This window comes from Boleophthalmus pectinirostris, unplaced genomic scaffold (assembly GCF_026225935.1).
Source record: "Boleophthalmus pectinirostris isolate CB_2022bp ecotype Guang Dong unplaced genomic scaffold, ASM2622593v1 HiC_scaffold_12, whole genome shotgun sequence".
NCBI classification, from domain to species: Eukaryota; Metazoa; Chordata; class Actinopteri; order Gobiiformes; family Gobiidae; genus Boleophthalmus; species Boleophthalmus pectinirostris.
Window position 1 is genome coordinate 18,141,318 of NW_026571018.1, and position 12,507 is coordinate 18,153,824.

General features: G+C 40.5%; 1 protein-coding gene across 1 annotated transcript; it reads left to right on the top strand.

Annotated features, from left to right (window-relative positions):
• The first annotated feature begins 926 nt into the window (after positions 1-926).
• On the top strand, positions 927-2,709 carry LOC129407388 (ubiquitin carboxyl-terminal hydrolase 37-like). The gene is made up of 9 exons (XM_055148224.1): positions 927-1,087; positions 1,171-1,302; positions 1,394-1,517; positions 1,633-1,794; positions 1,928-2,011; positions 2,081-2,151; positions 2,233-2,341; positions 2,450-2,510; positions 2,594-2,709. The coding sequence occupies exons 1-9, from the start codon at positions 927-929 to the stop codon at positions 2,707-2,709; spliced, it is 1,020 nt and encodes a 339-aa protein (XP_055004199.1).
• Positions 2,710-12,507: the final 9,798 nt, after the last annotated feature.

Here is a 12,507-nt window from a genome sequence, read left to right on the forward strand (position 1 = left end):
TTTCAGTACGCTGAGTATTTTATGATTTCCCTGCTAATATTCTGTATTCTTTTCCAACAGAAATCTTCAGGGAAGGTGTCACCAACAGGGAGCGCCCCCAAAGAGCCTCAGAGGTAACTCCACCATTTACCTAACACAAATCTGACGTAAGCACACATATTGCTTACAATATTGTTAATATATACTTCTACCTGTATTGTAGCATCATTTTCTAGTTTGGAAATTAAAGAAATTTGAAAGAAATCAAATGCTTTGCTTTCACAACTCCCCTCAGACACCAGAGATCGACGGATGTTGTTTCGGCAGGAGGTGTTGCACGTGCTGGGGACCGGTAAGTCTCAGAACAGAACTGAACCTTGTGGACATTTTCACCTAGATGCTTCTAGATGCTTGGTGATCATAACTGACATTGTGTTTGCCTCCACAGACAGAGGACAGAGCTCCAAAACCCCTCACTACTCAACACCACAGTGGTCCCAAACCTGCACCACGGAGACGGTTCTTTAGGTTTCTAAAGAGCTTCAATGTATGTAGTCCACATGCACCTTTAATGATAGCATGCCCTCAGATGTGAGTATCTCAACAGAATAGTCACAGTTTCCATCTTGCAGTGGCAGTTTAAAGCCAAGGTAAGGTTTAATTCTCAGATCAGAGCTTTTAACCATGTTGTGCTTGGTACAATTCTTGCCTGTTTAAACAATCTTTAAATCAGCTATTTTTAGGGGGAATATTGCCCTGTCAACCCCCAATATCTAAGGTGATCTTAGGTGTGAACTTGAGAAATAATTTTTATATGGTTTGTTGGTTATTTTTCTAGAGTACACCAGTCCAAATCTGGGTCTAAAACCAAAATCCTACCTCAGGATAAACCCGTGTCCAAGGCAGGTTCAGTGACTCAGTCCAAACAGGAGCACCTGTCAATGGTAATGGCAGAACTGCCCCCAGAGGAGACAGGCATCGTGTCCAAGGAAAAACCTGTGACCCAAGAGAAGACCACGCCCACAGTGAATATCCTCTCCAAGGGTGAGCCTATGAGCCAGGTGGCCACCATTCCATCCAAGAAAGGGCTGGATCTGGCACGCTCTGGGTGAGTTTACTACCACTGTCCATCTGATAATATTCATGTCATCATATAGAAAACTCAGAATAATTCATATCTTTGAATTTCAGGCTTCCAAACATCGGTAACTCCTGTTACATGAATGCCTGTATCCAGGCTCTCCGGACCATAAAGCCGTTCATGTCGATGCTTAGTGTTCAGGAAAATGTGTGGGCAAATTGTGATGAGGCTGAGCTGCTCAGGTAGGCTTTTTAGAACAGACCATTTAATTATATTAAGAACTACTGGAATTCTTTCAGGACATTAAACAGGCAGTGTCTTCTCCCATACAAGGCAGCTCAAGACTCTCGCAGATGTCCCATACTCTTCTGAGCATGTCCACATGACAGCTTTGGCCTGGAGCTTCAAAGTGGCTGTGGCACAGCAGGCTCCAATATTCGGGGATTTCCAACAACAAGTAAGTTTGAACTGACGGTCAAGAGGATAAATCTAAACTGGTCCAGACCGGTTCAGGCCTTATGTAGTTTTAGTGTTTTGATGTTCAGTCTCATTTTGTTCCTGTTGATTCTCAGGATGCGCACGAGTTGCTTATGTCACTGATGGAGCAGATCCAGAGCTTTGCTCCAATCCTGGATGTCTTTGCTTTTAGCCTTGAGACAAGCTATGTCTGCCCAGTGAAGGAGCACATGAGGTTCCAAATGGAGACCACCAGGACCTGCAAAAGTTATGGACAGGCACTTCTAGACTTTGATCGATACATGTATTTTTCACGTTTTTCTCCTTTACCATCATATTGATAATGATACTGTATCTGCTGCTGTATCTTCCCTAAATGCTCTGACGTATTTGTTCAAGTGTTTGTTGTAGATGTACTCAGGGATCATCCCGGTCCTTTCTTTAGACCTGTCTTCTGGCCGCTCCATCAGAAAACTCCTGGCCCACCATTTGAGGGTATGTGCTATCTCAGTTTATCTACAAATTCATTTTATTCACCTGAAACATAATCCAACTCATTTACAGGAGCTGGAGTACAGGTGTGAGTGTGGAAGCACACTCTCTGGACAGACAGCATGTATAGCCACTCTGCCAAAGTAAGTCTGCACAGTAAACAGTGGTATTTGAAATTAAAAAAATATTTCTTAACTTTCTTTAACTTAACTCTCTTCCTGCAGTGTCCTCATTCTCCATCTGAAGAGATTCAGTTATGACTCTCAGTTTAGGATGGAGAAAGTGATGCATCGCATCCAGCTGGATGAAGATTTAGTCATCCAATCCAAACAGGTAAACACTCATATCTTATGTCATATTTTACAGAGTGAAAATAACACATAGTTAAAAGTAAATCAAGTTATATTGATTGATTGATGGATTTCCTTTTGCCCTTTTCAGAAGGCTGGATGTTTCAAATTGGTCAGCATCATTTCTCATTTGGAATATTCAGCAGACCACGGTATGATACTTTCTTTAATGAAAATATGTCAAGAAATATATTTGGTGTTACCTTTTGCTAAAATCTAAATGTGTGTGTTTTAGGACATTATATCTGCGATGGGCTTGGCCCAGACAACAGTCCCCTGCAGCCCAAAGAAACATGGCTCACCTATGATGATCTCCATGTCACCAAGACAAGCGCACAGGACATCTGCTGAAAGAGGGCCAGATCGGCATATATCCTTTTCTATGAGCTGCAGAAACCTGGCTCCTGCACTATTCCACAGCAGTGAATTTCTACCACTGGGTAAAATAGAGACTACACCTCTTAAAGAAGGGATGTGGTCTTTCCTGGGAAGGAGAGGAGGTGTACAGGAATGATGGCAAAAAAGAAATTCAATTCTGTCAACTGGACACAAGTTTTTGATCAAAGCTCGTGGACAATGAATTAGGAATTATACTTCAAAACTTTATAAACCCCAGGCCTATGTGATTATAAAAATTCTGCCAAATTTTAAGTTTTGACCCTGGGAGTATCCAGACAAGTTTGGAGCACAGCTCAGAAACTTTGACTAGAGATTTTGGTGAAAGCTTCACAGTTTGTGTTTACTTGTGTATAGTATAGAGTAAAGCCATCTGTAAGTTTATTTTATTTTTTGTCACCGGTAGACGTGAAACCTGTCCTCCCCTCTCCTGACCTTTGTTCAGAATCATGTGTGCTCTCACGTTTGAATTTCCAAAGCAGGTTGGAACAAACTGGGAAGAAAAGGTGAACAACATTCAGATTTGGAATACACTGCGATGGCCCCTGCAGCACACAGGAAGTTATAATGACCAACATCGTCCAACTCAACCACACTGGACATCTGCCGAGGGCCCTATCTGCCGGGGTCCTATACTCTTTTGTAACAACTCCACAGAGTGCAGCCTGGATGTATCAACTCTCAATTCTCTCTATTTGAGCTCACATAAGTGAATCCCATTAGAAATAACCTGCCTCCTTTCACTGCTTTATTCGAGCGAAAGGTGAATCTGTTGAATCTGCACCACTGGGTAGTGAGGCCTATACAAGAGAGAGCACCCTTTGCCCTCAGTGGGTGTGATTTAGCCCTGAAGAGTTTGAAGAGTCATCTTTAGTGAAATGGGATTTGACCAGAGGGTTTTTGGCCCTGGCAATATCCAGAAAAGTCTAGAACACAGCTCAGAAGCTTGGACTGGAGTCTTAAGACTTTAGTGAAAGCTTCACTGTTTGTATTTACTTTTACTTTCACTGGTGGTAAAATAAACTAGACCATAAATATTTTTGAATAAATAACTAACATCAACTAACATTTAAATGTAAATTTTAACCCTTTTTTTTTTCAAAAACAATTCTGAATTTCCAGGAAAGAAGTGTGCCTGTGTTCTGCCAATGCACTGACAGGGTAGAGTTAAGCTCCACAGTTCAAATGAATAAACTCATACATTTTAAACAAAACCTTATGTGATCTCAATAGTTCTTAGAAAAGAGAAAGGATTATTTTCAAATGTGTTGTCAATATGTCACTGCTGACGTCTTACCTTGTCATTTCGGAGACTCATTCACTCTCACCAAAAAAAGAAAAAAAAGAAAATAAAAAAGAAAATGCAACTTTCACAAAACTGTCTAAAATCTGAGCACCTGAGCAAAATCTGCCAGTCATAACCATACATTACTTTCTACAAACTGACACTAGAGGTAAAAGACTAGAGGTAAAGGAGTCCGTCCCACACTTAACTAGAGTAACCTTAGCCAAAACATCACCTGGGGCGAACTGTGACAGACTAAACCAGAATATCTCGTTCTGATAGGTGGAAAATGTCGAGATTTAGAGACAGACTGATCTTGCTCCTGGGCGTTTGACCTAGTGGGGAGTGGGGTTAAGTCTTTCCTTGGTGGAGAGAGATTTGGTAGTTTCTCTTGAGAATTTCTGTGGACATGATGTGAGCAATGATGCATGGTACAGCCAGCGGCTTAAAGGAATTGTATGTAGCCTGGGCTCTTAATGTTTAAATAAGTTACTACAATCACAACTGAACCTGGGTTGCCAGAGCCTAAACCTCAGGACAAGAGGATACATTTTTCTCAGTACATATAAGCTCAGAACCTCCAGAAATCACTCAAAAGCTGCACTAGTACTGAATGATTGGCTGCACGTGCTGGGATTTGGGCAGTAAGAGAGTTCTTTTAGGTTTAAACCAACTGGATTTAAGCATTGGAACTGGAAACCCAAATGAAGCTCATTCTGGTTACTGCTTGGATAACCGTTTAGAGAACCAAAATACCAATTAAATCTGCCATCATGCCCAACTTTTTTGTAATTAAGAATAAATCAGCATTAGAATTGTAACCAGTAAAAGCTACATTTGATCTGAACATGTCTACCTTGATCTCTGGGGACACTTATAGGTCAGGTTTATGAAATTTAAAATCAAAATCTTGCATACAGTTCCTTTAACAACAACTTTTAGGTTATTGTAAAATGCATTCAAGCGAGACGGGAAATTATAACTTGACAACATAGAAGCCTGGAAGCTAACTCTTACTAACTGCGTCTTTAATTACCATGACTCCAAGCTACTAATCAAATCACCTCAAACATGTCATATCATATTTGTCTTTTTGCACAGCGAGTGACAGGCTCAACAATCAAATTAAGTTCCCCTCAGCAAGCCCACAAGTGTAATTACACACTAAGTAGGAACAAATCATCACAGGCATGCCGTCATATAGTCAAAGGGAGCAAATTAGAAAGACACAAAGAAACAGGCTGTCACGTTCAATTAGCAATTTCATTATAACAATTCTCTTTTTAACAAATGGGTTTATAATTAAAAACTGTACAGAAGTATGTAGCAGTGGTTTCTATTATGGCTAATAATTGACATTCTTCTTTGTGTAGCATCTGTCATTTCTTATTCAAATAAGTACCTGCTTGACAACTGCCTGCTTTAGCATACATGTTCAGGATTTCAGAATATTAATACTGTACACTACGCTGGCCTCCAACGGTGACCCCAATTTCTACAACCATGATCTAAAACAAGCTAAACAACAAAGGTAAAAGATATATTTTCAATCAGGTCAACAAAGAAGTGAAGCGAGTGTGGGCGAGGAGGAGTGAATTTGTAGCCGAGTTCCATATTAGGAATAGGAATTTATTTACAGATAAACTAGCAAAATAAAAACACCAGGATCATGTAGAGTGGGTTAATACGAACATATAAGACCAAAATGACGAGGATCACTGAAGCAGTTACAGAAAGAGAGGTAACAATTTTTCAGCGTAAAGTCAATTAGAGCCAGAGTCGATGGAGCCGGAAGCGCCCCCATGCTAACTGCTTCAAAAAAACATACTTCATAAAATTATTGCTTGCCTGTACCACCATAGAAACCTGCGGGAAACACAATTTAAACTAAACTAACATGTGCGTGAAGACCAGAAGAAGTAGTGTAGTCAGGTTGGTAATGGGTTTAGTACACTAAATGCCCTCTCTAGACCTGATTAGAGGTTCATAGAGGTTCATTGGCCACTCACCTGGAGAATTTGCCATCTGTAAAGGATAGGTGCCAGGCTCTGTTGTCTGTGCTATTTAAAGGGGACATACTATCTTCAAAAGACTTTATACCATGGCATAATGGCATCCCCTCATCATTAGCTTACTCAGAACTGTGTATTCCAGTATCATCCTTCATTTGAGGCTTGATTGCTCCAAAAAATGTCTTTAAATTTTTTACCTGTCCCCCACTCTCCACCTACTTCTCTGTATTTTAAAAAAGTCAGAGTGTAGGTCATACTTGTACAGTTAAAAAAGGTCAGATAGCAATTTTCAACAATAAATAACAATCCGTTGCTTGCTAGTTCAGTCCTGCAACAGACCTGTTCCTATTATTACATTGTTTTAGATCAAAATTACAGTTTAAATTGAACATTATCTAAAATAGTGATCCACATATTAAAAAAAATGTGTCTGTTTGCTGCAGGTGTTCCAGTCAGTGAGAGCAGGTAGAGGGTGCTCTTGGAAACAGGATCAAAACTTTAAACACAACGAAATCCAGGCACTCCCAAGAAGGACTAAGCCCTGATGAAGACCAGTTTGGTCAACACATGTTGGCTTTGGCCATCTAAATAAACGCCTTTTAACTATATTTTTCCTCGTGTGATTTTTACTTCTTTGGAGTGCCTGGATTTCATTGTGTTTAAAGTGATTTACATATGTTATAGTTTAATATAACCCACCAAAAGGCATAGCATGTTTTCTTTAAGTGCATCTTACAACACAGCCTTAATTATGCATCATATTTCTACTTTATACTTGGGAAAAACTGGGGAGGGTCCCTGGGCACTGCAGACAGCTGCACTGAAGAATGGGTCAAATGCAAAGAACAAATATCCCCATGCGATAATAAAATACCTTATTTCTTTACTAATGCAATAAGACTGGCTGCACATTGTAGCAGTGTTTGTGTGTGCAGTCTGTGGCCTCAGTAGCACCAGGTTAGCAGAGTAATGAATGGTTGCTATCAGCAGATGTGCTTGTGTGTGCATCTTTGATTAACTTCATTAATAAACATGTCACGCTCTGATACGCAGGCAGAGGCATATGGTAAAAAGCAGGAACAGGAAAGAAGTGATTTGCTGTTTGCTCTGGAAAACAAACAAGCCAACAGGTCCTAGCAGATGGCGCAGTGCGAGGTGCTGGTGGGAGGCTCTGTTTCTCTCTGTGGATGTGCACAAGCCGACTATCGCCCTCGGCCGCTTCACCGTAAACAAATAAAGGGGCCTTCTGCTTTCCTGCGCGCTGAGCCTTTTATCCCGCACTGATCTTACCTCCCGATTTCAAAGCACAAAAAAACAAGCTTGTTTTTGGCAAGTTAAAGTGCTGCAGGCCTGATGCTCGCACAAAGAGGCTTAAAGACAAAATGTGTTTAATAATGGCTGTTTGTGTGTGGTGCTCATTTCCCTCTTTGCTCAGTCCATCCTCCCTCAGCATGCCTGCAAGCACACCATTACTTTGTACCAACTGAAACACACAAGTTAGACTCATTTACAATGGTAATAGATGCTGGTAATATATCAGCCCGGAAATCATAGCTTTATCTTGGGGCGTTTTTACTCATGCTGCAAATGTAATTCATTGCTAAGTAAGTACAGCACAGTCCCCAGCCTATGCTTCACCTCACATTACCTGGAGCAGATGATGAGAGCTGTGTGAATGGATCAGGGGGAGAAGACGACAGGAGAGAAAAGTGCTGCGCTGGTCAGTTCTTCAAAAGAGATTATTATCATTAGTCCAAAGTGTTTAGAGCTTCAGGCACTATCTGGTTTGGTTCTTTTCTGTGTGCCAACCTGCTAATGTGCCTCTGGCTAAAAGGCCCAGGTGCACTATGTTCTATGGATATGTCATCGCTCGGCTTTGAATGTTCCACAATATAACATTAATCTACCTTACATTTATTTGGTTACATGTGGTTTTATTGCTCAAAAAATAAGGATTCATTTGTTTTCTGTCAGAAAAACAGGCATTCTGACTGTGAGCGGGGGTTGCCTCTCCACAGATCTGACCAGTAACTTAGCCTGGTTTTGTCTTTATTATGATAGCATACCCAACTGAAAATATAGCACCTAAGACAGGGTGTCCAAACTTTTTTCATCAAGGGCCACATATCTAAACACAGATGAAGCAGAGGGCTGATCGAGGGCCATAGACTGATGCTCAATACAGTGAATAATTGAAATATGTGCATGTTTAACACATTAGAATGAACCATCAGTCTTTATTCATGCTAAGATCCTTAAAACACACTAAATATTAAATATCAGCTTTATCAAGGTAGATTTTCAAAAACTTTGCAGTAAAAAGTAAATTTTTAATTGATGAAAGGTAATTCGGGCCAATTCACCTGGAAGCCTGAGGGCCAAGAAAAATTTGCCTGAGGGTCACATTAGGTCCACGGGCCATAGTTTGGACATGCCTGACCTAAGACGTACTTTACCTTGAACATTGTATACCTGTCAATAGTCTTATACCTTCAACTTTGTCATTACATGTTTTCATTTTCTTTCCATTAACGCCATGAAATATTCTGAAAAATAAAAACATAAGATTGCATTTCACTAACACCTTTCAACTTGACAATTTGCAATCAGATCATTTTACGTCTACAAAAAAAAAATAAAAATCAAGCTTTTGAGTTTTGCTTTTGTTCAATTTTGCAGCGATGCAGCCGTTAAGACACAGCTGCTCCTGTCTTCAGCCTTGATAGTAGTAATTCCATCATTTACACTCAAGATCAACTATCATCACCTCACTCTACAAACTAATTAGCATACACCGCTGGCTAATGCTAATCATTAGTAAAGTTGCAGGTGCTGATTAAAATATTTCCTCTTGATTAGTGAACGGTAAACAACATGGCCAGGGCTTTTACTGTTAGACGTGTAGCTGCATCACTTTGGCAGAGGGGTGGGACTGGGGAGTGTGAAACTGAAGGTTCGGAGCCCGTAATTAGGCAACGCTTTTTTTTTCTCGCTCTCTCAAACCATTTTCCCAAAAGAAAAGAAGCCTGACTACTTAATTGGAGGAATCAAATTTAGTCAAGCGCCCCGTCGGCTCAAGCCTACATCATTAAAGTTGCCAGTGAACAAACATCAAACACGAGACAGCGTTAACGAAGCAGATGTATTAATTTCCCATTTATGAGCAGCTAGGCAACTCGCCGGCACTCTTCCTATCTCTCCCTCCTTCCTTCTCTCTTTTTACTCCCTCCTCGCTCTCTCTCTCTTTCTCTGACAGCACTATTAATGATCTTTAATGCCCCACAGGCAGTAATAGGCCCCACTGGGAGAGCCCAAACACTGCGATTTGTATTGAGGATTTAGACATAACTGGGGAAAAGGGAAAGATAGTGCGAACTTGGGGACATCTCCGAAGCGCTTGATCAGTCCTGGGTGTTGGAGGGGAGCGGCTGGCGGGCTCTGGAATAATAAATGACAGCCTCGAGATTAAATCAAACCGTATGCTCAAAGAGGGGCCCGCACAGCTGATTGTCACTAACAATCCAGCCGCTTTTTAAACACCTCAGGGAGAATGAATCAAACGCAGACAGCGATGAATAAAAAAAAAAAAAAAAAGATCTTAACACCTGACACATACTGAGAGAGACAGACCGCAGCACCAGTCCAGGGAATCGGGGCTTTCACTAGCCACGCTCATTACGCAGTTACCCACAATGCACCACCAGCCACTGCCAGCCATTCCACCTCATTAGTGCCACTGTTATGCATACAGCGAGGATTGGACGCTCTAAGTGGTGATTTGTTTAGGCCGCGCACACAACAATAATCATCTTTCTCATCACGGCGTTTGATAAGAGCTTCGTTTAAGAGACACTAATGAAAGACAACGCCAGTCTACATACAGTGCATTTAAATAGTGACAGCTTTTCAACATGGCCGCCAAGTCGGATAAACAATAGAATATGCCAAACATGCGGATTACATTTGTTGACTTTGCAGCTAACGCTACATCTCATTATCCCGAGTGGAAGTTAAACCCAAATAAAGATAAGTAGAACCTGACTAACATTAACCTACAAATTGGATATACTGTGCTTCGAGGACCTGCAGCATCTCCACACTGGCCCTTAAAGCTGTTTGCTTGTTTCTTCATTACACTCATTTACAACTCTCCTGAGACCAGCACGGATGCCGGCTCCAAGCAACTATTTGTTTGTGAAGACGACATGATGAATATAGTGTACATTATTCAGCTGCTGTTTTGTTGTATTATGTTTACAACAATGTACACACATGTTTACCTCAGTTAAAGATGTGTTTTCTCTATTCCATTTGCCAGTCAATTTAAATCAATATTAATTTATTTAACTTTTATCCAGGTATTTGTTGTGGCAGATGCTGTGGTGTGCTGGAGCAAAAAAGTAAAAAAAAAAAAAAAGCCACAAGAAGTCAGTTAAACGTAAATAATAAAAATAATGCATCCGTTTTATATAGCGCTTTTCTGCACACTCAAAGACACTTTACGGAGCATTATTCATTCACTCCATACCCAGTGGTAGCCACAGCTGCCCTGGGGCAGACTGATGGACGCACGGCTGCCAATCTGTCGCATCAGCCCCTCCGACCACCACCATCACTCACACACATACCACTTTCATACTAGGCAATGCAGGTGAAGTGCCTTGCCTAAGGACACAATTACAGTTATTTCTGACTGGTGCTCCATTGTGGTACCTGATGTTCCCAGTGATCTCCCATCCATGTACTAACCAGGCCCAGCCCTGCTTACCTCCTGAGATCTGACGGGATCAGGCCAAGGTAGAATGGCCATAAACACTTCATAAGTTTATGGCTATACTGTGTAACATTCTAGGCACAGAGACCCTCCAGTCTCCCTCAAGTTACATAGTGCACCTTTAAGAAAAATAAATTTATAGAAAAAAGATTGGCATTTGGGAAAATGTTAATGTGTCATGCGCACTTATTCTTTGTTACTGAGAGATAATTCCTGTGTTTCAGCATTTTATTAAATGCAACTTTTGAGAACTTTTTACAATTCAAAAGCCACAATATATGTTTTAAATTATTAATAACAAAATATCATATTTTTTCATCATTCAGAAATCCATGGATACTACCAATGCCTTCACACTGTTTTTTTGTTTTACATATAATTCTTTGTAAAACTCTGTGTATCCTTTATGTGTATATCCCACTCTGACAGCCTCTAAAGGTATTCCACACAGACCCACCACCCTCTCCTTACAATTCTCCTTCAGCAACAATACCTGCACACCCCCACCCACAGGTGCTCTGGGGTCTGTCTCCGTCCTCCTTCTCAGACACCACCGCCACCACCATCATCATCATCATCAGTCCCTCCCTGTTCTCCACTGCAGGCTCCACTGGGGTTAAGCTGCCAGAGATGTGATGATAGCAGGAGGAGCAGTGCAGCTGGGGGTTGCAGATAGCACATTCTGTCAAATAGCATCAGGCTGCCTGCATAATGAAGTGAGGAGAATGGTGGCACAGGAGAGAAATAGCAAAAGGAGGGAGGCTTCATTTGTTAGTGCTGACAGTGAGTCTGAGCATGGTGCAGTAGGAGTCTGTAGACATAAAAACGTGTAGTGTAGTTGCTTCTTTGTGTCATAGTGTAATAGTAAACATTGTTTTATAATTTGATTTGGTTTAATTATTAAAGATTTAGAGAGAGAGTAAGAGAATGAAGTAGGCCTGTGACAATAACACATTTTGAAGTGCAATATGTAGTGATAAATATAGACGATAAACAATATTATTGAAGCCAAATCATAAAGCAGAATTTTTCCCCAAAAAGTATTCTAAATGTATAATATTCTCAAAAAACACAACCTGCGATAAATAAATAAAGAATGCAATACGTATTAGTTTGTGCTTCTATGTTTGTAGCCATAGAGGTTCATAATTCAATACTCTACTGCTCAAATCTCATATCAAAACATAAATATAACCAACATTCTCCAACTTGTGCCAAGGAAAAAGTACCAATGATAAATACTGACCCCCAAAATTATTGTTCTAAATATCATGTATTGAATGATAAGTCAATATAGTTTTTTATCATGACAGACCTCTAAATAGAGGGCTTTACAAAGATGAGTTGAGTGAAAGATCTACCCAATGCCTATACTTGTTTTCTGTTGGAATAAAAAGGCAAACAGTATAAAGACACATGTTCTATTTTGAGCTTTTCAGCATGTTATAACATTGTTCCCTCATCACAAGCACAGCTGGAGTTGTATTTAGCTCATTGTATTTTACGGCTTGTTTCATTAATCCTGTTTTACAAGATCCCCTCCCACTGAGCAATCAAAAAACTATTTCTATTTCAAATTTCCCAGGACTGTGACATCAGGAGAAATCTGGAGGTTTTAAAATCAGTCAACATAAAATCATCAGCGGATTCATTGTGAGGATTTCAGGGATCAGACTACGCTC